The sequence below is a fragment of the Tachyglossus aculeatus genome, chromosome 21 (assembly GCF_015852505.1).
Source record: "Tachyglossus aculeatus isolate mTacAcu1 chromosome 21, mTacAcu1.pri, whole genome shotgun sequence".
In the NCBI taxonomy this organism is placed as follows: Eukaryota; Metazoa; Chordata; class Mammalia; order Monotremata; family Tachyglossidae; genus Tachyglossus; species Tachyglossus aculeatus.
In genome coordinates, this window is record NC_052086.1 from 34,457,180 (window position 1) to 34,483,489 (window position 26,310).

Sequence of the window (26,310 nt, forward strand, 5' to 3'; positions counted from 1 at the left end):
AAGATCTCCTCAAGCCATAAGGGCAGGGGTCAGTTTCTACCACAGGAAGGTACTCCAAGAAAAGGGCAATCAGTTCCCCCCTCCCCCTTCCAGTGGCTGCCTGTCAAAGGCACCGAAGCACCGCTGGTATTAATGGGCTCAGCACATCTGTCGATAAGCCATTAGCCTCAAAGTCAACAGGACTAGCTATGACACACAAACACTCAACTACCTTTTTCATCCAAAATCAATGTTGTATTTATCTTCATTGATCTACAAGGAAACTGAATGTTTAAAATTACAGGGGGTGCAAGAGGGGAGGATGGGGAACAAGAATACAGAGTTGAGGAAAGAAAACAGTAGCAGATGGCTGAATTAACTAGCGTAAAAAGCCCGAGATATATATATTTATATATATATGAAACATGGATACTGGAAAATAAAAAAATAAAGGGGGGGGGGAGGGGAGGGGGAGGGGTTGTACAGCAAGTAAAACATGGTGAAATTTACATATGCATGAAAGTAAAATTGGAAATAAAAAATAAAATCATGCCAAAAGTAGTTCAAGGCAGAAGAACCACACTGAAACAAACATTTTGCTTATGGTCTTCATGTACTATAGATAATATATCAGAATTTCTTTTTTTTTAATCAACCATTAGACTTTTTTGCACTCCTAAAATTCTACTTGTCTTGTATACAGAATCCAATAAGAACACTGCACAATTAGCACAAGGGGTCCACAGAAAATTGTCCTTGCTTGCCAGCGAGCCTGCCCACAACACAAACAAAGGGGTTTTTGCCGCGTGAGGCCGTGCCAGTCCCATCTGCCTGCCATCTTGAACAGGAAACCGAATCCCCTTCTCGGCACTTCTCTCTCTGTCCCGCTCTCTCTCTCTCTCTCTTTCTCTGTCTGTCTGTCTCTCTGTTTGGTGTACTGTCCCTGTGTTTGTCCAGATAACGCAGTCTCTCCCTGTCTCTCTCTCTCTCTCTCTCTCTGTCTCTTGGATAAAACACAAGTTCCTCCTTCCATGATCACGTCGACTCCATTCTGTCTCTATAGCTGCAAGTTGTTTTTGGGTTGGTTTGTTGGTTTTTTTGTTTGTTTTGTTTTTTGTTTTTTGTTTTTTTTGGGAAACCTTCCTCCCCCCCCAACATCCACCAAGACCTGCCTCCGAGTTCTTGCATAGTTGAAGTGCATATGCCGCAGTTAACTTTTGAGAGTGTGTTTCCGACTGACAGCGTATGAGTTTTGTAACCGTGTTAACAAATAACCAGAGTGGTTCTAGAAACCGTTTTATAAAGTATACCTATGTTAAGAATTTAATATTGTTGTACATTTATATTAACAGAGTATTTACAGTTTCGTCGTCTTTGTTGTTTTTTTAAAACAAGAAGTCAAAAAAATCCCCTTAAATTTCTGCATAATATAATAAGGCAAAAACCAAACCGTTTTGTACATTATTATTAATTATTATTATTTTAATATATATCTGTAACTTCGGTTCCCAAGTACCAAGATAAGGTAAGTGAGCAGTTGACCTCAGCCAGGAACCTCACAGTGGACTGTAAGAAACTACAGTTATCTCCATAAATAATACTTTAAGAAACCCTGGGTATCTTCTTAAGGAATTGAGGCCATTCAATTTGCAAATTTAACTAAAAACGAAAAGCCACAGCTTTTTTTTTTCTTTTTTAAGTGAATAAAGAGCACAAAATTAAAAAAAATACAAATCCATTAAAAATGCTTCTCACATTTGGGAAAAAAATGTACAAACTTGAATTTTGTTTTTCCTCCTTCCTCTCCTGTAATGTGTCCTCAGCACAGAAACAAAAAAAAAAATCATCTGAACAAGCTATATATTAAATTCCCCATCTCCACAAGCTTCACTGTTGGGAAGTTTGCGTAACACCCATTATTTATGGAACTGTGCTTAAGTTCTACAAATTTACATTAAAAAGAAGAAAGTTTCCAGCAGTGCATTTTGTAAGAGATTCTGTCTATGTACAGAAAAGAGTTTAAAAGGCGGGCGGGAGGGAAGAGGGGAGAGAGAGGGAGGGAGGGGAGGAGAGGGAGGTCGGGGGGTGGCGGGGACGACTATCGCGCCTCGACTTCTTTGGGGTTCCTGGACGGGGAGTAGTCTCTGGCTTCTGAGTTTGTGAGTGGAGTAGTCCTGCGTGGGGAGGCAGGCCTCGTGCTGCTGGCTGGCACCAGGGGGGGCGGGGCGCTCAGCGCCGCGGTCGGGGGGGTCCGGTTTAGAATCCCATTGTGCATGGCGGCCGAGGGGCTCAGGCGCGGGTAATGCATCCCGCTGAGATGGGGCATGAAAGAGGGCATGTGCGCCAGGTGGCTCTCGATGGGGGACGAGTGCAAGTGGTGCATGCGGGCGCGCTCCAGTTCCTCCCGTAAGTGCAGGCGCTCCCTCTCCTCCGCCTGCCGCTGGCGCTCTTGCTCGCGGCGGGCCTCCAGCAGGTTCTCGTGGTTGTAGTCGTGAGGCTCCCGGTCCCGGTAGGAACGCTCGTGGTCGTAGAAGCCAGAGGCGGCGGGGAACCGGTGGATGGGATCCGCCCGGAGCTGGAAATCCATCCGCCGGTGCAAGTCCAGGCTCCGGTAGGCATCCCGGAGCGGGTCCCTCACGGGATCCCAGGAGAAGCTCGGGTGGGGCAGCCGCTCACGCCCCGGCGCTAGGGGGTTCATGCCCATGAGGGGGGTCATCATCCGAGAGCGGTCCAGGACGTTCACGTTGTTCATCTGGTGCCCACTGCCCATCGAGAGGGGCACGGCGGCTGCCATCGAATGGGGCAGGGGCAGCCCGTGCAGGGAAGGGGCAGCGGGGTGCTCAGGACCCCTGGGATGCGGCGAGGGCTCGGCGCCCACCACCAGGACATCACCATCCTCCTTGCGCTCCTCCTTGACCTTGATGTCGTTCTTCATCTTCTGCAGGTCGCTCAGAAGCTCCGGCTTCCTCTCCAGTTCCTTGCCCATGAGGTTGCTCAGCTTCAGGCTCTCGCCGAGGGGGGGTTTACCGTAAGGAGACACAGACTGGATGACGGGCTTGGAGCTGTCCTCCGAAGGCCTCTTGTCATGGCCCGGCGTCTCCTTCACCGGGGAGCGGCTCTCCTTGATCTTGTGGTCCGGCGGGGGAGGGTCCCGCGGCTCCCTCTCGGGGTCCTTGGGCCTCTCCCGCTCCCCCAGGCTGATCTGGCGGAGGGGCTCACTGGAGGTCTGGCTGCTGCTGCGGATCAGGTTGCTGATCTGGTGCGACACGGGAGCGGAGGCCGGCGAAGACCGGTTCGAGTGTCTGTTTTTGTCCATGATGTCCCTGGGGGAACCACACAGACAAACACACAAACAAAAGTCTCAGGTCTCAAGTCTTGGCCCCAGGGGGTGAAGCTCCCATGCCAACAGCTTTACTGTCCACCTGCCCCCTCACTGAGCCACGGCACAGCTGGGGAACCCAATAGTCAGCCTGTCATTATCAGGGTAAGCCCGAACTACTCTGCTCGTTGCAGCGATAATAATAATAATTATTATTATTATGGTATTTGTTAAGCGCTTACTATGTGCCAGGCACTGTACTAAGCACTTGGGGGATACAAGTGAATTGAGATGGAAGCAGTCCCTGTCCCACATGGGGCTGTCTCAATCCCCATTTTTACAGATGAGGTAACTGAGGCACAGAGAAGTGAAGTGACTTGCCCAAGGTCACACAGCAGGCAGGTGGCACAGCTGGGATTAGAACCCATGACCTTCTGACTCTCAGGTCTATGCTCTATCCACTACGTCACGCTGCTTCTCTGACTATGCCATGCTGCTTCTCGATCCGGAGGGGGACACGGCTGAGACGCCCTCACTGGGACTGGGTTCTCCATGTGCCTATTGCGGATCCTAAGGCCAAGCCTGTCTCTAGGGAAGCTGTGGGAGGAAACAACAGCAGGCTGGCCTCTAGGCTGAGACCCAGCCCGATGAAAGGAAATAGGGCAAAGGTTTGGACAGACTGAAAACTCTTCCTCTGGCCAAGCCCTCGAGAAGACAAACCCCCAAACCATACAGCCCACTCCCTTGCTTTTAGAGGAACTGGAGAGGAGTTGGCCCATAGGAGGCTAAACCCCACTCAAACACCACTGCAATAGGAGAAGGCCTGAATTTATAATGACTACGATGTCGGCAGCGCAAATCCAAGCTCCAAACCCAAACTGTTCTCTCAGTGTCCATGACAGCTATATCTATCACCTGTTCTCCCCTCTAACAACCTCTGGGGCAGATAGAGCCACTGACCACCGTCCACTAGATGAATATTCCAATGTGGCCTGTGTGGGCCAGGGTCTTCTGACCGGTTTTCTGATCATCCCGCTACCTTTTGCTTCCGGCCACTGATCCACCCTACATGTTCAAATCCCTGTGGAGGATGGGTTTGGTCAAGCAGCATGGTCTAATGTTCAGAACACGGGCCTGGGAGTTAGAAGGACCTAGGTTCTAATCCTGCTTCTACCTGCTGTGTGACTTTGGGTAAGTCACTTCACTTCTCTGTGCCTCAGTTCCCTCATCTGTAAAATGGGGATTAAGCCTCTATGCCCCATGTGGAACAGGGACCATGTCCAACCCGCTTAGCTTGTATCTACCGCAGTGCATAGAATAGTGTTTGGCATATAGTAAGCACTTAACAAAAACCATCATCATTATTATTATTATTTTCAGTATGAGCTGTCGCATTTCCTCCGTAGCTTAAGACATCTGGGTGTGATGGATCATGGACAGAGACCTCCCTACACCTGGGCCAGAGTCCACAAGGAGCCCTTGGGGATGACTGGCCCCTTGGTTGCCCCTTGGTTGCCTTCAGAGGAAAGGCCTAGACAAGTCTAGAGTGCAGATACGCTAGGCATCCAGAGGGAGGGATACTGATACAATAGTTCACTGTGGGCAGGGAACATCTCTACCAACTCTGCTGTATCTTATGCTCCCAAACACTTAGTACAGTCCTCTGCATAACGAAGCACTCAATAAATACCACAGATTGACTGTTCTGGCTCTGGATAGACAGCCTGAGGCCCAGATAGGACATCCCCTTTCAGCTGGTGACAAGCACGGCAGTCAGGTTCCCAGTTAAGCATCAGCCGACAAGTTCCTACTTATTGAGTGGACACACTCTTCACTCACACACCCATTACCAATGGGGTCTGAATGGCGATCACCACTCATTTCCAGGTTTGGGCAAGGGGTCCAGCACTGTGAGCAGGGAGCAGGATGAAGAGCCAGTGGGTCAACACATGGCCTTCCCTGGCTCTGTGCCCAGAACTCCGCTTAGGTAGACAGGGACAGGCTGCCGTGGCTCCTCTCCATCTACTCCTGTGAGATTAACAGACAGCAAAGAGAACCAGAGTGCGGAAGGAGGGCCAGAGCAGGTGGGTGGCTGCTGCTGCCCACAGTTACTGGGCGGTCATAACACGGGTGTGTCCAGGCTTCAAAGGGACCTGAGGCAGTCCTGGCCAGAGACAGAGATGGAGCTTTCAACAAGCCCATCCAAGGGGCCGGCACTCTGGAAGGCCTCGGCAAGAAGGGCCGGGCCCTCACTAGGGGCCAACACAGAAGCCCAGGCAAGAGAGCCAGAAGTCGTGGGTTCTAATCTCACTTCCACTGCTTGTCCTCTGTATGACCTTGGGCAAATCACTCAACCTCCCTGTGCCTCAATTTCCTCATCTGTAAAATGGGGGTTAAATACCTGGGCTCTCCCCATGTTAGACTGAGCAGCCGGGGGGGTGGGGGGGGAAGGAAGGCTGCGAGCCCGCTGGGTAGGGACTGTCTCTGTATGTTGCCAATTTGTACTTCCCAACATCTTAGTACAGTGCTCTGCACACAGTAAGCGCTCAATAAATACGACAATGAATGAAGGCGTGGAGAGGGTCATAGATGGGGACTCTGTCCTACATGATTAACTTGCGTCAACCCCAGCCCCTGGTACAGGAAAGCGCTTCACAAAAACCCTGGTTACTGAGAGGAGGTGCCAAGGAGCCTGTCCATACTCACCTCTCTTTGTCTCTGTCGTCTTTATTTAAAGTAAGATCCCTCTTCTCTGCTTCCCGGTCTCTGTCGTGGTTGGTCACGGAAGAGCTGCGCTCAGAGTCTCCGGGCTTGGGCCACTGCGGCGGCGTGGGGAAGGAAGGAGGGGTGCGGTGCAGGCGGTTCCATGGCTCGTGAGGGTTATTAAAGCTCTGGAGGTTTGGCCCGTCTTTATGAGCAAAAATGCTATTGTGAGCTGGAAGGAAGAAGAGAGAGGAAAGAGGGAGATCAGATGTTGTCTTGAAAACTGCAAGAGAAACATTTCAGCACCTCAAATGAAAATCTCGAGAAACGAGAGCCCAGGCCAATTAGACTGAGCCTCTTCCTCTCCCCCTCTTCCCCCTCCCCCCCCATCTTACCTCCCCCTCTCCACAGCACCTGTATATATGTATATATGTTTGTACGTATTTATTACTCTATTTATTTTACTTGTACATATTTATTCTATTTATTTTACTTTGTAAATTATGTTTTGTTTTGTTGTCTGTCTCCCCCTTCTAGACTGTGATCCCGCTGTTGGGTGGGGACCGTCTCTATATGTTGCCAACTTGTACTTCCCAAGCGCTTAGTAAAGTGCTCTGCACACAGTAAGCGCTCAATAAATACGATTGAATGAATGAATGAATTAGAACTCAACTGTTCCTCTAAGGGTGCCCCAACTGGGGAAAGAGAAAAGGCTGCTGGTGGAGCCGGCCCACCTGCTCTGGGGCAGTGGTGGAGCAAGGCCGGGTACAGCATTGGGAAGGGTGGTCGAGGGCATGGCTGGCAAGGCCGTTGGCCCAGTGTTTGCCTCCAGCCCCCCGACTTCCCTGAGAAGATCCAACTCTTTTTAGTCCAACTAGAGCCTACACTCTGTAAGGGCAGGGATCCTACCTACCAAGCCTACTGTACTGTATTACCTAAACGCTTAGTATAGTGCTCTGCACACAGTAAATACTCAATAAAAGACTGGTTTTTGAACCACTGCAGAGAGGAGGTCTCTGCAGTGGGGTTCCTTAGGCCGGTGGCCTCTCAAACGCTACGGCCTTTATTCGGGTTTGCTCACTCAATTAGGATTAGTTCCTGCTCGATGGAACCTGGGAAAGACCTTTATTTTTGCTCGTGGGGAGAAAAAATAATATCATTGTAGAGTTTAATTCTTTTTAAAAGAAGAATCCAGTTTGAACCAGGGGCTGCATCCCGGTCTGGCCCAGCTCAACCCCCTGACCTTGAAGGACTCCATGCAGCCCTCGGCTTCAGTGAAGAGGGCAGAGGGCAGTGGGCGGGAAAGAGCCGGAAACCCCAATTCCCAGATGCCGTGGTTCTGGCCCACATTTGCCTATCCTAACCCAGCCAGTACTTACTCAGAGCATGACTGCCTAATCCTCCAAAGGCATTGCTGCCTAGGTTCCCAAGGCCGCTGAAGGTGCTCGACCTGCTAAATGGATCTGGAAAGGCAAACAGGGATTCAGCGGTGAATGTCAGTGAATGAAACTCCCTCTCCTTCCCCTCATTTAATGGTTTGAGGCCAAGGAGGATTAGGCCGGGACTTAATCTGATCCTTCTCATCACGAGAGCTCTTTGCATGGAGAGTTACCAGCCTATCAGAAGCAAAAGAGGGAGTTGAGGCTCACCCCAAAACAGGTGCTGGGTGGGGAGGTCTGGGATCAACCGAGGCAGAGGGAAAACACATTTTGTCTGGGGAACTCCTGGATTCTAGAGGAGCACAATTCAACCTAATTTTGAATACCTTCATTCAAGGAAGCGGGGCTGATGGAGAGAAGAGGACATGAGGGCGGGGGCATCTGGTAAGCCCAGACTGAAATATGAAATAGAACTTAAGGATACAGCAAATTTCAGCAGAGCAGAACTTCTTTAGGCCAAACCCAACGCTTTCAACAAGGAAGCAAACTGATCCTGAAGTTGGCTTTTTCTGGAAGAGGTTCAAGTGATTTACCTAAGGACACTTTTGGCTGAGAACCACTTAGTGGGTTTAGAAGTGCCAAGGGTGGAAAAGCCCTGCTCTAAAACCCAGGAGAAACTACCAGAGGAAGGGGATTTGAAATCGGTTTGTATCACAGTGGCGATTCTAAGCCACCACTCCTGTGTAATATCACTGGTTGGGAAGTCATTCCACAACACACTAGCATGTTGGGTTATCTTTTTTTCTGCCCCTTCAGTAGAGCCTGCTATGGCCAGCTACTCTGCTAAAAGGAGAATAACCTTTAACACCAGAGGGGCAGAAGGCCACCTAAGATATTCCATTTCCCCTAGCTGCATTCCTGCCACCGCTTGCCTCGCACATAAAACTGAACAGCTGTCTCTCTGCAAGCAAGTGGTGAGATTATTCGTCAAATGATCGAGAAGGGATTTCCTGTGGCTCCAGGTTAAATACTGCTTCACCTGCTCAGGAGGCGAAGGGCTGGGGTGAACCACTCCCTCCACTCTCAGGTCATGGAGACGAGTGGCTGGGTGGCTCTTTGACCCCTTGGGTCAGGTGTGAAATCAGGACCCGACTCCTGGCTGATGGCTAATGGTGGCTGTAGCACCGTCCGGGGCTTAGTGGGAGGCACTGGGAAGGGCCAGCTGCTCCCTCTTGGGTTTCCATAGTCAGACCCACTGGGGCCCGAGAGCCAGGGCACCCCACTGCCCAGGGGCCCATACTGCCTCAGACTGGAGAAGCCATAACGGGGAGGCTGGGAAATGTTTTATAGAAGAGAAATGGAAACCACCACACACTAAATCCATTTTTGAGAACCCAAGCCATTTGGAACAACACTGAAACAGATGAGTTCTTTCTCGGCCCCTTCCCTGGGTAGTCATCGGGAGCATTTTATAGTATCTATGGATTGAACCTCCAACCAAAAAAATGAACCCTGGCCCTGAATCCTCCACACTCACTAGACTACAGGAAGTGAAGGCTCAGCTTTCAGTGGATTTGAGAGCATCTCTGTCTGCTCGGCATGGGCCCATGTCTGCCGCTTCTCTCACTCCTTCCACTGAATGTACTGGAGTTTGGCTCAAGGAAGGCCCTTCAGAAGACATAACTGAGTGGAAACGAGGGACAAAGAGAGGAATTCCAGAAAAGCCACCTTCCATTTCCAGGAACGTTCCTAAGATAAACCCGGTACAACCAGCTCAGAGGCCTCCCGTGATGGGGGGGGGACAATGCTTTCTCATAGATAAGCATGAATCTCAGAGAATTCCAAAAAATCTCTCGGGATGTTATTGAGCAAAATCCAATGGACTTGAGTTTCACCCTCCAGAAATGTAAGCTTATTACGGGCAAGGAACATATTGGCTAATTCTGTCTAACTGTATGCTCCCAAGCGCTTAGTATAGTGCTCAACACATAGTAATCACTCACTAAATACTAATACTAATAATAAAAATGGTGGTATTTGTTAAGCGCTTACTATGTGCCAAGCACTGTTCTAAGCGCTAGGGAGGATACAAGATTATCAGGTTGTCCCACGTGGGGCTCACAGTCCCTATTTTACAGATGAGGGAACTGAGGCTCAGAGAAGTTAAGTGACTTGCCCAACGTCACATAGCTGACAAGTGGCGGAGTCAGGATTAGGACCCATGACCTCTGACTCCCAAGCCTGGGCTCTTTCCACTGAGCCATGCTGCTACTACTGATTGATTCTCCGTTGCCACACAGTCCTGTTGCTTCCCTAGTGCCTAAAGGTGTGAGCTACAAAGACCAATAAAATGTGAAAGCGGGTTTACTTACACTTACCTGCCAAATGACTGGTAGGCAGGAAGCTGCTATGATGAGGTGAAGGGCCAAAGGGCGTGGTGGCTGGGTGGGCAGCACCTGGGAAAGATTAAGCCAGTGAGTCCGGGACACATTTCAAGGCCCAGCAAGCTCCAAAGCTCCCACATCATAAGGGCGGTGGGAAAGGGAAACAGGACAGAGTCCGAGGCCTCAAGACTGAGACCCACTGGGAGGGTCAGGAGGAGCTGAGCTCCACAGAGAACAAACAAGCGTTCTGCTCGTCGTGCCTAGTGGTGGCCTGCTCAGGCAAGCTGGGGGTTCTGCTGCCCTGAGAAGCTGGCAGGAGTAGCAGAAATGGGTGGGCGAGCGGTCCTCAAGCAGAAGGACCCTCACTTGGGATTTCACATTTGCCCACCCAGACAAAAGACTCATTCATCTCTTCCCAGGATCAAGTGGCCCAGCAGGACCCATCCTTCTTTAGAACTCAATTCATCTCTGGCTCCCTCCTAAAGTGAATTCCTGGCTGTTCTCTCCATTCCAGGCTCTGTGCCCAGCTGCCGTTGGCTGTCTTTTTCTGTCCTCAATGAAACAACGGGGAAAGGAAGCAGAAGGGAGAGCCCTCCAGAGGTCACCTGGCCCCACCGCAGCAACCCTCCTGGCAGGATCAAAGCACTTCTGTAGATTCCCTCAATAAGCTGCTTTCACATCCTCCTTGGAAGCTGAGTGCCGTCCTAATGACGTCAAATTATTCTCCAGGCCTAACCTAAGTTCTCCCTGCTGCAAGCTCAAACCCATTTCCTCTTGGTTCTGGTATCAGGAGATATGGAAGACAGCTGGCCAGAATCCTCCACATAATGCTACACTGTATGCTCCTTTTGGGCAGAGATGGTGTCTACCAATGCCATGGCATTGTACTTTCCCAAGCACTTAGGCCAGTGCTCTGACACACAGTAAAGCACTCAATAAATACCACTGATTACTGTGAAGCCAACCACCAAGGCCGAGAAATGCTCTGGAACCTTAGACGAGTAATAGTGGTATTTGTTAAGCGCTTACTCTGAGCTCAAGCACTGTACTAAATGCTGGGGAAAATACGAGATAATCAAGGCCCACATGGGGCTCACAGTCTAAGTTTGAGGGAGAACTGGTATTGAATCCCCATTTTTCAGATGAGGGAACTGGAGAACAGAGAAGTTAAGTGACTTGTTCGAGGTCACACAGCAGGTTTGTGGCAGTCAGGATTAGAACCCAGGTCCTCCACACTCCTTCCACTAAGCTACACTGCAGATCCTCTCAGCACCCCTCGTGGCACTCAATCTAGCCCCAGGGTCCACATGAGGGCAGATGCCTCTCCAGTGATCCCTCTTGCTTGGAGTGGCTTTGCCCCAGCACTGCTCCTTCCTAGCGGATAGAGCACAGGCTTGGAAGGACCTGGGTTCTAATCCCGGCTCCGCCACATCTGCTGTGTGACCTTGGGCAAGTCACTTCACTTCTCTGTACCCCATTTACCTCATCTGTAATATGGGGATTAAGACCGTGAGCCCCATGTGGGGCAGGGACTGCGTCCAACCTGATTAGCTTGTATCCAACCCACTGCTTAGAACAGTGCTTGACGCATAGTAAGCGCTTAACAAATATCATCATCAGGTGGGGTAATGCTAAGGTCAGAAGGGGTCAGAATTGTTCCCCTGTCCAAATCCACCAGAAAGAAGGGAGGCTGAGAAGGTCCGCTCTCTGGACCCACCCTGCTCAGTGACAGCGGCAGGACGCAGTCACCCTGGGGTTCCCTCTGAGACTCCGGGGCAGCCCGTAGGGGACTGGAAGCAGAGACTGCTTCCACACACGCAGCAGGCACCGTTTCCCAACAACAAAACTCCAGAAGAAAGAAGAGAGTTCCCAAGGCCCCCCACCAGCTCAGGGGCCGCAAACCTAAGCAGTCGGAAAATGAGTTAAGGAAACTTAAGAGAGACCACAGCCACGAAACCCAGAGTTATCTATAAACACTGCGGCTGATCCGCTGCCTCAAGATGGATGGAGACTGTCATCTTTCTAATCCTTTAAGATTTCAGTAGGTGTATAACGGATGGGAGATTTCTTCAAAGGAGACGGCTTACAAACTCAACTACACGGGCTGATAATAAAAAACCCTCCGGAGAAAGCCTGGAGCGGCACTGCGGGCTGTCAGGTAGTTATTAAATAGAACGTCTGCCAGCCAGCCGCACATCCGTCGTGAAGACAGGTGGCCCTAAGATAACTTATGTCTCCCACGGTAACAAGGCAACGCAGCAGAACCAATGATTCACGCCGACTCCACACTTGTTCGATAAGGTGAAAAGAATGCTTCAGATATTGTAGAGTCAGAGATTTATTCAACTATATATTATTGCTGCAATGTTTGTTCGCTCTGCTGTTCTCTGATAGCACGCTTTACCCAGATTTACTTCGATGGCTGTGGTGATTAATATACTCACAGACTAGTTGCTCCAAGGCGATTTATCTCCAGTTGAAGTAAAGGGTTCTATTAATTTGCCTTCTTTAATAAATCTGCTTTGTTCCGCTTCCCCTTTTGGTTAAGAGATAAGCCCATCATTCCTTGAATGGAGACCTAGGTATTTCTCGGGCAGAGTTGGAGGCTGTGGGGGGGTGGGGGAGTAGGGGGGTGCCTTCACTCAGCCAAAAGCCACCCGCTTCACAGTAGCTAAAGAAAGGGGCCACTCACTTTGAACCCAATGACACTAACACACATCTCCATCCTAGAGAGAGAGCTGGAGAAAAGGGGAAAGGGGGAGAAGTACAGGGCCACCCAAGTGGAGGAGAAAGGTCTGCCTCGTTAGTTGCACGATATCATTAGCTGATTCCAACATACAAAGTATGGGGCCATTTGAGATTGGTCAGGAACTCCACAACCTCTAAAGAATATGGCATGGGACTGAAAGGGTAGCCCAATCCCAGCTGGGCTACCAAGGAATTCCTCCTAGTCATGAAATCAGAGGGGGTAGTGAGAAGATAAACCCCAAATCCCTAATTTAAAGCAGTATTTGAACACTGAAATTTACCCTTTCCTCAGGGCACAAAATACTGCACTGTCCACAACCACCAGCATCCTGTGGTCTCAGGGCACTGCAGCCTTGTCTCAACAGTTTTGAGGTAAACACACTCTTGAAACACACTAGTGCAGATCATAAAAGCAGCGTGGCTTAGTGGAAGAAGCCCGGGTTTGGGAGTCAGAGGTCGCGGGTTCTAATTCCGGTTCCGATACTAGTCAGCTGTGTGACTCTGGGCAAATCACAACTTCTGTGTGCCTCAGTTACCTCATCTGTAAAATGGGGACTAAGACTGTGAAACCCACGTGGGACAACCTGATTACCTTGTATTTATCCCCGTTCTTAGAACAGTGCTTGGCACATAGTAAGCACTTAACAAATACCATTATTATTATTATAAAGCAGTGGTCTAAGCCACCAGGCCACAGTGTAGAGTACATGTAGGGAAGGAGCATGCCCTAGTGGATACAGCACAGGCCTAGGAGTCAGGGGGATCTGGGTTCTAATCCCAGCTCTGTCACCTGTCTGCTGTGTGACCTTGGGCAAGTCACAACTTCTCTGTGTCTCAGTAACCTCATCTATAAAATGGGGATTAAGACTCTGAGCCCCCTGTGGGACAGGGACTGTGTCCAACCTGATTCCCTTGTATCTACCCCAGTGCTTAGAACAGTGCTTGACACATAGTAAGCGCTTAACAAATACCATCTTTATCATCATCATATATGCCAAGTGCATAAAGAGCCATGTAAGCAGTTTGTTACAGAATTCTAGACCTGGAAAGGACCTGGAAAGTCATCTAATCCATCCCCCTGTCTCTACGTAGGATTGCACTTCCACCACTGCTCAAAAATTCCTAGGAATGAAAACTCCACAATTCCTTTCGCTCATCTTGTCACACTAAATCTGACCTGAGGCAATTAAAAGAGGAAAAGAGCTTAAGGTACCATTCGGATGCTATTCCTTCATATATAAAGGACACAGGTTTCACAAGAGTACAAACAGCCTAGGTTCCCTGCTGTGGCCCTTGGAAGGAAGGTGAAGAGAGCCCTTTAAAGAGTTCTCTTCATTAGCAGCCCAGGCAAAAGGGCCCTCCAACATAGTGGCTGCCTTTGTTTGGAATCTTGGCCTAGGCAGAAAATCCGAGAGTCAAGAAGACTGGGGGCTGTAGGGTGATCTTTCAGCGTGTTGTTAATTCACACCAATGCCAGAAAATGTCACCAGGATGGTGGAAACAGAAGGCAGAAAGGCTCAATGGTCAAGTGGCTGGGATCGCCAGCCTGGGGGAAGCTGGCAAGGAGCACGCAGTAGTGGATGTGACCGAGTCACTGGGCTCTGCTCTGTCCCTGGGTCTAAACGGGAAACCACCAGGGCTGGGCAGAAATGGGGCTCAGTTGCAGAAAAGACCCTCTGTGGGATGGGCGAGACTCATCCTGTATGCCACTCACATGACCTGAAGCCTGCTAAGATTTAGTTTTACTGCAGCCTATTTTTCCTTCAAAATGCGTATAAATTCATTTTAGTAGTACCATCATAATGTTGTAGGAAGCCAAAACAAAGCTCAGTGAGAGCCTCATGTCGGGTTTGCACCCAGAAACTTAACAAGGGATGGGCCTGGAAGAGGAGTCCAGACCACTGGCGCTAAGACTCTCGTCAGGAGGGAAATGAGGAAGACCACACTTGGTAACCAGCCCTGGAAAAAACATCCAGCTATTAGCACCTGCCAAGGGAAGCATCGGAATCCATCACCCAGAAGCTAAATAGTCAGCCCTAGGCCAATGGGGGTGTCAGCAGGCAAGGTTTTCAGAAAAGTGTATCACACACAAGGGAATGTTTCTTGCAGACAGCTCTGAAATCTCCCGCATCTCCCATCGGAAACCGGGAGGCAGTCTACATTATTTAGCACCTCCCAATCCCAGCTGCGCAAGGCATTTTACATATAAATACCATCCACTTCACAAGCAAGCAACTAAGGTACAGATCACTCCATCACAGCTATGAACTCAGGGTAGAAAAGCCACCCTCCTCCCTGCTTTACTCTTCCATCTGAAAATATGTTGAAATCATAGTTCAGAGATAGCATTCTTGACTTCTGGCAAACCAATCAGGAGACAGACATCCAGCCCCGTTATCCACTTCGATCACTGAGGTGAACCGTTTTAAGCCAGGATTTTCTTCTCAGATTGAGTAGTAGCAGTGGGGGCAGGGAGAAACGGCATTCGGAACACAAATGACTTCAATCAGACCCCTCAGCAAGAGTCCAGTATGGATTAACTTAACTAAATAGTAATGCACGCAGGATCCATTGATCTGCTCTCAATGGCACAAGGCAAGAGCAACTGATCTTAATGAAATACAGCTCATTAATTTTCTCTTCCTCTCTCTCTGGGAATACAGTTTCTCCACTTGGCCTCACCACTGACTCATGAGCCATGTGTGACCCAGGGCAAAGCACTTGCTCAGGGGAAGAGGGGGTTTTAATTTCTTCATCTATCAAATGGGGACACAATTCCACAGCTGGCTTTGTCCAGCCTGAGATTCCCCGAGACTTGAATTACTGTAATATTCTGATGAACTTCCCCCATCAAACTGGTTTGCAGCAAAGGACCAAAGCGATGACACCTTAACAATTAGGTGTGCTTAGGTCCAGGCTGATTGTGGGGCCAAGAAAACCGGTCAGAAGGCTTGCTCTGCACATAGTAAGCGCTTAATAAATACCATCATTATTATTATTACTGTTTTCACTGCCTCACCTGAGTTATGACCCACATACGGAATCAATGGTATTTATCAAGCGCTTACTGTGTACAGAGTACTGTATTAAGCACTTGGGAAGAGCACAACACAACAGAGTTGGTAGACATGTTCCCTACCCATGACAAGCTTACAGTCTAGAGGACTGTAACCCAACTTTACACAAGCACGCAATATTGCCTGTGGCCTCTTACCCATCAAACAGTGGGAAAAGTCAGACGCTCCGTGGCCCAGCTGGCCCCCTTCTTACCTGTTGTGGAAAACAGGGGTCTGGCCAAGTCTTGTGGGTAATGGAATCCCGGAAACACCCCAGGAGCGGGAGGTCGGCTGAATAGGTCCAGTTTGCCACCAATCTCTAGCTTGTGGGGGTCCAACTGCATTTGCTGTCGAAGACACAAAAAGGAGTGATCACCCATCCATTAACCGAACCGGAGGTACTCCTTGCTGAGCGCAGGTTCTGAGAGCTAGTGTGGGAGATGGAAGCAGGTGAGGGCCCATTATAGTTTGTATCTGCTCTCTGTGGCATCATTGTCTGCCAATTCTATTATTGCCATAGCATATTGATTGCTCAACTACACCCTGTGATGCCATCGCCTACTTTTATCATTGCTACTGTTTTATTGCTTCTGCATCTCAATTGTTAACCCCCCGCGGTACTGTCACTCGCCCTGCTGACCTCACCATGAACTTTCAGTTCCCTTGCTCCCAACTGCCCTTCCCATTCCTCACCTTCCCCTTCCCCTCTCCCACCCAGCTGTTTCCCTCCCTCTCACCCACCAAGACCGCTCCCCCTCAACCCCTACCAAGGATTCCTCTGTACCAGCGCAGGTCCTCCCCTTCTCCCTCCCGGCCCCCCTCCTCCCCTTCTCCCCGTCCCCACCCCATCCCAGTTCTCCTTTCCCATCGCCACCCCCCTTCCCACTCTCCCCGCCCAGGCCCCCGCCAACTCATCCCAATCCAAACCCTCCCCACCCCTCGCACCCTTCCCCCTCCCTCCCCACCCTCGACAGCTGATGCCAAGTGTGGCCTCTGGAACCCCCGCTCCGTTTTAAGTAAGATCCCTTTCATCCTGGACCTTTTCCTTTCCAGTTCTCTACTCCTCCTCGCCCTAACTGAAACATGGCTGTCGCCGGACGACACGGTCTCTTCTGCTGCTCTCTGCAGTGCAGGCCTCTTCTTCTCCCACTCCCCCAGACTCACCGGAAAAGGAGGAGGTGTCAGTTTCCTTCTCGCCCCCCAATGTCGCTTTCGCACTATCCCTCCTCCCCCTTCCCTTTCCTTCCCTTCCTTTGAAGCCCACATTATTCGCCTCTACCACCCCCTCCAGATTCTTGTAGCCGTCATCTACCGCCCTCCGGGCCCCACTTCCAACTTCTTTAACGACTTTGACCCCTTCCTCACATTCCTTCTCTCCTTCTCCATGCCCACTCTGATCCTCGGAGACTTCAATATCCACATGGATATCCCTAACGACTCCTCTGCCGCCCGCCTTCTATCTCTCCTTGACTCTGCCAACCTCTTCCTCCACCCCACCTCGCCCACTCACCAACTTGGTCATACCCTCGACCTCATCATCTCCTACCGCTGCACTGTGTCCACCCTCACCAACTCTGTAATCCCTCTCTCTGATCATAATCTTCTCACCTGCCTCCTCACTCACACTCCTTTCCCCTGTAAATCCGTATTACTCCCTCACAGAGATCTCCGCTCTCTGGTCCCCACCCATCTTTCGGAGCGCCTCACACCCCACCTCGCCGCCCTCTCCTCTCTACCCAGTCTTGATGATCAGATTACTGCTCTCAACTCTACCCTTTCCACTCAGCTAGACTCGCTCGCTCCCCTTTCCCTTCGCCGCTCTCGCACCACTAACCCACAGCCCTGGATCACTGCCACTGTCCGCCTCCTTCGCTCTTATGCTCGAGCTGCCGAACGCTGCTGGCGAAAGTCTAAACACCATGCCAACCTCGTTCACTTCAAGTTTATCCTTTCCTGCCTTAACTCAGCCCTCTCTTCTGCCAGACAAAACTATTTCTCCTCCCTTATTGACACCCATGCCCATCACCCCCGCCAGCTCTTCCGTACATTCAACTCCCTTCTCAGGCCCCCGGTTCCTCCCCCTCCTCCTTCCCTCACCCACAACGATCTGGCCTCCTACTTCATTAACAAAATTAAATCCATCAGGTCCGACCTCCCCAAAGTCTCTTCCCCCCTTTCTCCAACCCCCCGGCTCTCAACACTCTCTGCTACTCTCCCATCCTTCCCAGCGGTATCCTCAGAGGAACTCTCCTCCCTCCTCTCAAATGCTACTCCGGCCACCTGTGCCTCTGACCCCATTCCCTCTCATCTTATGAAATCTCTCGCTCCATCCCTTCTCCCCTCCTTAACTTCCATCTTCAACCGCTCACTCTCCACTGGTTCCTTCCCCTCTGCCTTCAAACATGCCCATGTCTCTCCCATCCTAAAAAAACCCTCTCTTGACCCCACCTCACCTTCTAGTTATCGCCCCATCTCCCTCCTACCATTCCTTTCCAAACTCCTTGAACGAGTTGTCTACACGCGCTGCCTAGAATTCCTCAACAACAACTCTCTCCTCGACCCCCTCCAGTCTGGCTTCCGTCCCCTTCATTCCACGGAAACTGCCCTCTCAAAGGTCACCAATGACCTCCTGCTTGCCAAATCCAACGGCTCATACTCTGTCCTAATCCTCCTCGACCTCTCAGCTGCCTTTGACACTGTGGACCACCCCCTTCTCCTCAACACGTTATCTGACCTTGGCTTCACAGACTCCATCCTCTCCTGGTTCTCCTCTTATCTCTCTGGTCGTTCTTTCTCAGTCTCTTTTGCAGGCTCCTCCTCCCCCTCCCATCCTCTTACTGTGGGGGTTCCCCAAGGTTCAGTGCTCGGTCCCCTTCTGTTCTCAATATACACTCACTCCCTTGGTGACCTCATTCGCTCCCACAGCTTCAACTATCATCTCTACGCTGATGACACCCAGATCTACATCTCTGCCCCTGCTCTCTCCCCCTCCCTCCAGGCTCGCATCTCCTCCTGCCTTCAGGACATCTCCATCTGGATGTCCGCCCGCCACCTAAAGCTCAACATGTCGAAGACTGAGCTCCTTGTCTTCCCTCCCAAACCTTGTCCTCTCCCTGACCTTCCCATCTCTGTTGACGGCACTACCATCCTTCCCGTCTCACAAGCCCGCAACCTTGGTGTCATCCTCGACTCCGCTCTCTCATTCACCCCTCACATCCAAGCCGTCACCAAAACCTGCCGGTCTCAGCTCCGCAACATTGCCAAGATCCGCCCTTTCCTCTCCATCCAAACCGCTACCCTGCTCATTCAAGCTCTCATCCTATCCCGTCTGGACTACTGCACCAGCCTTCTCTCTGATCTCCCATCCTCGTGTCTCTCTCCACTTCAATCCATACTTCATGCTGCTGCCCGGATTATCTTTGTCCAGAAACGCTCTGGACATATTACTCCCCTCCTCAAAAACCTCCAATGGCTACCGATCAATCTGCGCATCAGGCAGAAACTCCTCACCCTGGGCTTCAAGGCTCTCCATCACCTCGCCCCCCTCCTACCTCACCTCCCTTCTCTCCTTCTACTGCCCAGCCCGCACCCTCCGCTCCTCCACCACTAATCTCCTCACTGTCCCTCGCTCTCGCCTGTCCCGCCATCGACCCCCGGCCCACGTCATCCCCCGGGCCTGGAATGCCCTCCCTCTGCCCATCCGCCAAGCTAGCTCTCTTCCTCCCTTCAAGGCCCTGCTGAGAGCTCACCTCCTCCAGGAGGCCTTCCCAGACTGAGCCCCTTCTTTCCTCGCCCCCTCGTCCCCCTCTCCATCCCCCCGTCTTACCTCCTTCCCTTCCCCACAGCACCTGTATATATGTATATATGGTTGTACATATTTATTACTCTACTTATTTATTTATTTATTTATTTTACTTGTACATTTCTATCCTACTTATTTTATTTTGTTGGTATGTTTGGTTCTGTTCTCTGTCTCCCCCTTTTAGACTGTGAGCCCACTGTTGGGTAGGGACTGTCTCTATGTGATGCCAATTTGCACTTCCCAAGCGCTTAGTACAGTGCTCTGCACATAGTAAGCGCTCAATAAATACGATTGATTGATTGATTGATTGATTGAGTCAAGACACCAATAGCAACTCGAGATCTAGGCAACCCTTACATTGCCTGCCTTGCCTGTACGGAGTTTGGTCCCTCAGTCCAAAGGGGAGAGTAAATCTATATTACTGTCTGAGAACATCCTCTTCTCTAAGATTCGATATCATCTTTCCCTGGACTGAAGATCAGGGTGATGGAGTCCGGAATGATTGGAGAAAGTGGGAATCAGAATGGAAATGACCAGTGTGAAGGGAAACTGTGGAAAATCAGGAAGCCAGTTCCCCACAAAACTCTTGGGTTGAACACAAGTCCAAAGCTCCACCCGCTGAGAGACACTGCCAACACACACACACACTGTTAAAACCGGGGATGCTCTGTGATGAGTGTCACATTTAGTCTGTGAATGGGAAGAAGTAGCAAATAGCTATTAATGATAATCAGGCCCTACCTAAACTGGGCCCGTTCCAATTGAACTTTCTTCTCAAAAAGTGGAAAGAGGTATAAACGAAAGAAGCCTAGCCAGCCCAAACCCAGGAATGCTCATCCTTCATGCCTGCCCGATGCTTTGCAAAATGGCCTTCAATCCGAGCAACAATTTTTCCCAGAAAGAGAGCAGGATGCTTCCTGGGCCTCACTCAGGAAGCATAAGTGCAGGAGGGCAATACTAGCCTGATGCTATCCAGGCTGTATTAGGAACTGGACCGGGGGGACAATGGCCAGTCTTCCCACTCTGCTGTTGCACTTGATTCTCTGGCTATTGTTTACTGTCCAAAGTGGGCTGTTTGCACTGCTCACAGGCGGGTCACCTCTCGGGCAAGTGTGAGGTAGGTGCCCACTCACCGACACACTTAGGGAGAACTATGGTGTCGCTTGAATCAAGATCTACAAGCTCAGCACAGTCAATGACTGTCCAGTGAAGCACCCCTTCATCCTCTGTCACCCCCTGACTCCTGGCCTTCCAGGTTTGGGACCCGTGGCCTGTGTGCTGGGCGAGCAGGGTAAAATGGTAATATATACTGCTTTCCAGTGCTGGGATTAAGCCTCTCCCCCACCTCCGGGGAGGGTGGGGTGGTGATGGGGTCTTTCCTGGGCCTGAGCAATAAACACCACACACCCAGATGGGTCTAATTCCAGGAGATGTCCAAGAACTGAAACTGAAGTCCAGTGAAACACAGTCTGAGGCCAGACCAGCCCTGGGGTTAGCATCACAGCCATTCAGTCCTCCCCCTGCCCCTTCTTCATCTCCGACCTGGCTGGGCATCAGTGAGGGCTTGATAGGCTTGTTGACTGAGAGTTTTATTACCTTTATCTTCTGCTGGTGGTGGTAGATTTGCCAGGCTATCTGCACGTGCACTGCACACCACTTCCCAGGTTTCTGCAACAGGAAGGATCAGAATGGAAATTAACCCACACGACTCGTGCAAAAATCACCCTCAAGTCATCTTGCAAGGAACTATTTCCCTTTTCGACTCCCCAAATTAGGAAACAACATCTAGGTCACTAGTTTGAATCTCAAGCCTCCCCAGGCTAGGGAATGGCTTTCCCAGAGAGCTTGCTTTGTTCTCTCAGGGTCTGTGATATTGACAGTCCTGTCACCTATCTCTTTTAGTTCCTGCCTGCTCTGAAATGGTCATTCTGGATCCAGTGAATAATAATTATTATAGCATCATTAAGCATTTCCTATGTATCAAACACTGTTCTAGGTACTGGGGTAGGTACAAGCTATTCGGGTCAGACACAGTCCCTACCCCACATGGGATTCACAGTCTAAGCAGGAAGGAGAACAGGTATTTAATTTCCCTTTGACAGATGAGGAAACTAAGGCACAAAGAAATGACTTGCCCCAGGTCTCAGCAGGCACTCAGCAGAACTGGGATTAGGACCCAGATCTTCTGATTTCCTGCATGGTGCTTTTTCCACTTGGCCATGCTACTTTTGTAGTGAAAGCTCTGAACTGCAGTGAAGGCTCTGACCCTGCAAGGGAGAGGAAATCTACGGACTCCCCTTCGTCTATTATTTGAATTTATATCCTCTCCCAGATTGCCCTAGGAAATGGGCAGAGACGAGCTTCTGTACATGGAAGACTCCCCAGGGCAAAACAATCATCTAGACTGTGAGCTTGTTCTGGGCAAGGAATGTGTCTGCTAACTCTGTTGACTGTACTCTACTGACTGCTTAGTAGAGTGGTCTGCACATGGTAAGCACTCAATAAATACCATTGACGGATTGACTGATCAAACACATACCTGGTAGTCTTTTTGCTTGCTAGCAAGTTGGAGGGGGGAAGGACTTTGTTTGGGCTTGGTGGACTGTCTTTGTGATAAAATACCAGCTTTTTTTCTAGGTTTTTTCTAGACTGTAAGCTTGTTTTGGGCAGGGAATGTGACTGTTTACTGCTGTACTCTCCCAAGTGCTTAGTAGAGTGCTCTGCATACAGTAAGCACTCAATAAACATGACTGAATGAATGAATGGCACCTCTGATTTCTATTTTGTTTTCCATCCTGGCTCTTACTTTGCTTCACCCTGTAATCTTCTTCCAGCCAAGCATATCAAAGACTGGGCTCCTTGGCCAAACAGCTTTGCCCCAAATGAAAAACAAGCAAGGGACCTCTGTGGTGAGCAACTTGACAGACATTCTCAAGGCCCTGACTCAGGGTCCCTTATGTGACACCAGCCTTCCAGAGAAGACCATAAAGTCTACCTTCAGTTCTCTCTCTTCACAAGGGTACAAATTAATGAGTAAAAAATGACAGAGACTTTAATCATTTTCAAGTACAGGCCGAGATAAGCCCTGCTCGCTCTCTAGGACTCTCCATCTTGACAAAGCAATGAAAATACTGAATGACCCTTGGCTCTGGGAGCTGTGAAGCAGAGGCTACAGGAAATGATGTGCTACGGAGAGCTGAGTATTTACCAGCTGCAGCACATCTAAAATTGTCCCATCCAAGTGCCCCCTTCACAGTTCAGTTACAAAAGGATGCGCTAGGAGATTCATACAACCGACTTAAAGGGACAAAAGTTCTCCCATCCCAATTTGGGGTCACCCATACTTACTCTAACTGGTGTCCGGTAAGGATCTGACACCTGCGGTGGAAAAGAGGAAGCAAAAGAAAATCATCAGTCTCCCTCCTAAAAACTGAGGGGAGGTTAAGTAACTTCAGCTCAGGGACTAATGAGGAGGGAAAGGCAGGAAATGACGGCTCTTGCAAAATCCTCTGGGCCAGGAAACCCAAAAGGATTAAGCGCGAGAGGCGGCAGGATTACAACTACGCCATCATTTCTTGTATCTGACTCCAAGGGATTTTATACAAAGTAAAGTGGCTGCACGCCAGAACTGTGTCAGCTCTGAGGGCTTTTCCGAAGCGAGATCGCTTTCATGGGGAAGAGCGCCAAAGCACCGGTCCGCCTCACTGGCCTCTGGGAAAGGGCCAAGAGACGAATTTCCCATTCTCCTTAGAGTTGACTTTTTACGGGGGAAAAAAAAAGAGGCAGCTCGACAAAATGAAAAATCCGTCATATCAGACTACATATCCAGGCTAGCCCCAAGCCCTCCCGCAGGGCTAAGTTTTGTTCCCGGATATGATCACACTGGTTCCCAAAGAGAAAACTAAAATCCTCGGCCACTTACCCCTGGAGGAGTCTTCTGCAAGAGCGTATGGTGGACTGCGCCTGGCCGGCCAGCTACGTCAATTGGGTTTGAAGTCTGAAAGACAGAGGGGGAGGCATGAAGCTGCAGCAGTGTAATCGCCCCCCACCCCCACCCCCAACCCAGATAGCTTCCCGGGGCCCTTGCCGGGGGCTCTGAAAGCATGACTCGCCAGAGCTGAGCAACGGTGCGCAGACCCTTTGTGCAAGGCGGGCACTGAAGCGAGGGGCACGGGATGCTCTGGAAAAGCCATGGCAAAGAGAGGACGGTAGCCCAGAAGAACTAAACCATGAGGTGTCTCTACTACTCTACCCGAGTCTCCTAAGCAAATGCTATAGTGTGCTGCCCAGAAGGAGCACTCAGTAAATGCCATAGACTTCTGTGCTAACTTTTAACAATGCTCTTTCCTCTGCTGCCTGGCTCATTCTGATGGATCAAAACACTGGATCAAAACACCTGCAAAAAGTTCGTCACATGACTCCGTTTGTTGTTTCAGCCAAGGCAGCCCCTTCTGAGTCCAGGTTTAACCTGCCAGTTGGCTCAACCACTCTCTGGGGCTATCAGAGAGTGGGACTTTGATATGGGAAATCGGAGACCAATGTTAGATCATGAACTCCTAATACTCCATATCTTCTAACACCATATCCACAGCTAAAAAGCCATTTCCTAGTGCCTGTCATCCAAGTCAACAATCGCATTTCCAAGTATTTCCTCTGGAATTTCAAGACACCCACAAATGGATCACTTGGTAGAATGCAAGGCCCACTTATCCTCCGGCTGCGAGACACGAGGTGGAAGTGAACCTCTACTAGAATGGTGGCAAAGTCTTCAAAGTTGGAAAGTGGCTGTGGGGCCATTACTCCTCAAAATTTTCTCTGAAAACATCTTCCTGTAACAAATAGTAAAATCCTGTGACTTATTTCTGTGCTAGAATTCTCGCCACCCTGGAAAGCTGTGAACATTGAGGAGACACTTGGGCCCTGCCATGTTAATGGAAGGCCATTTCCAAGAGCTCTGGGGAGAGTGAGAAGAAGGGGAAAAAGTAATAGAACAGAAAAAGGAGAGAGGAGAAAAATGAGAAACTGATCCAATTTTAGACAGACAGTTTTCTTTCTCTTTCTACAAGAAGACGAAAGTCAAGTCTCAGTTTCCCAAATTAAAGAGTAAAGGCTTCCTTAGATCTTGGACCATATGGGACTACTGGAATTGTCATCCCTTGTTGCACAATTAACCCCAGCTGATTGATCCTTGGGTGACTCTTTTCGAGGTCCAGACCAGGGCTAATGGCTTCAGAAACTTCTAGCATGTGAGCTCTAAGCATTGACTTTCAAATGAATGGGATTCTTCAAGAACTTCTCGAGAAGCAGCATGGCCTAGTGGATAGAGCAAGAGCCTGGGAGTCAGAAGGATCTGAATTCTAATCCTGACTCTGCCATTGGTCTACTGCGAGACCCTGGGCAAATCACATTACCTCTCTGTGCTTCAGCTACCACATCTGTAAAATGGGCATTAAGACTGTGAACCCCATGTGGGATACGGACTATATGCAACCTACTTAGCTTGTGTTAACTCCAGCACTCAGGACAGTGCCTGGTACACATATTACCACAAACGAAAAGGAACACAGATAGATGAAGACCAGACTTTTTAAAGAAAACATTTTATAGCTTTTCTAATTCTCTATCCCTTCTTCCCCTTTTGTGTCCATTCAAGGCTCCAGGAGTCATGACCTTTGCTGTTCCTCTTTTGGGGTTTTGGTCAGCACATTACACTCTCCCCGGAGAGAGACTCCAGGCGAGCACTTGGTTTGGGGGACCAGACTTCCACTGCCTTCGTCACCCCACCCGTTGCCTGCTCAAACTGAGTTCTGAGAGCTGAGGCCGCATTCCCTTGGTGCACAGTTTGTCCGTTATTTAACTCAGATCACTGAGGTGGATTTCAAACTGCCAGACTTTGCAATACTGAAGAAAAGTATTTTTAAAATTTCATTTGGATGGGGTGAATGCTTTCTGGTCAATCTGCTCTAAAAAAAACCAGTGAGTTACAAATTGTGTGTGGGAGCGAGACTACATTACTCTAAAGCCTCTTGGAGCCAGACGAGACCCAGTCAAGGGCTTTGGAAATGGGGAGGCAAGGGGAATGGAAATAGGCCCCAAGGAGCAGCTTTTTACCTCCGCAGAGGCGAAAACGGCCCAAGAGATTTGCTCATGGAAGATAAAAGGAGGTGTACATTCTGGTGGAAAGGCCCCTGGCCTGGAACTTGGGGCCCGAGTTCCAGCCTAGCCTCAGCATCGACTGACTGGGACAAATTGGCCGGACCACAAACCTTTCTGGACTTCTGCTGCCTCCTCTGTAAAATGTAGAAAATTGCTTCTGACCTCTAGGCCTTACAGAAATGCTGGGAGATGTGAGAATGAGATGGCAGATGTGGGGCAGAGCAACTTGGTGGAGTGATTAGAATATGTTGGGCTCCTCTTAAATGAAGACTTGTACCATTTCTCCCCAAGGCTTCTGTTTCCACATTCATTAGGGGAGAAGAGAAGCATCGGGTCCCGTTTGCGGTAGTTTCGACTCCGGAAGCTGAAGTCCTTTAGCCCTATCCTCCCCTTCCAAGGGCCAGCAGGAATATCCCCGTTCTACAGGAGGGGAAACTGAGACTTGGAGAAGGGGTCAGAGGGGGAGTCCAGGTCAGAGTCAGGTTTAGAAGACGTCAGTTACCGATACCTTATTCCACACAGCCTCAGTGGAGGAGCATCCTGCCTGCCAATCCCTGTCTCCCTCCAGAAGAGGGGCAGAGGTCGGAAGCCAGAGGCCTGCGTGGATTTTCCCTGAAATCCTTTGGGACGGCAAGCACTCTTAATGTCAGTTAGTGACACTCTTTTCAGGGCACACTTCAGGGGATGTGGGGCTGATTGGTAGGAAATGACAATAGCTTCTCAATTCTCTCTCTCTGGCTTTGAAAAATCAATCGAAAGCTAATTATACAGAACTTGGGGCCTG

The 26,310-nt window shown here is 49.9% G+C and overlaps 1 protein-coding gene across 1 annotated transcript in view; it reads right to left on the reverse strand.

Annotated features, from left to right (window-relative positions):
• Nucleotides 1-212: 212 nt before the first annotated feature.
• The window catches only part of FBRSL1 (fibrosin like 1), an 809,814-nt gene continuing 783,716 nt past the window's right edge, over nt 213-26,310 (reverse strand). The window contains 8 exon segments of the mRNA XM_038762874.1: nt 213-3,302; nt 6,005-6,233; nt 7,381-7,464; nt 9,759-9,836; nt 15,783-15,915; nt 20,967-21,038; nt 22,719-22,748; nt 23,293-23,367. Of these exon segments, the coding sequence (XP_038618802.1) occupies nt 2,078-3,302; nt 6,005-6,233; nt 7,381-7,464; nt 9,759-9,836; nt 15,783-15,915; nt 20,967-21,038; nt 22,719-22,748; nt 23,293-23,367 (1,926 nt within the window). The 3' untranslated portion in view covers nt 213-2,077.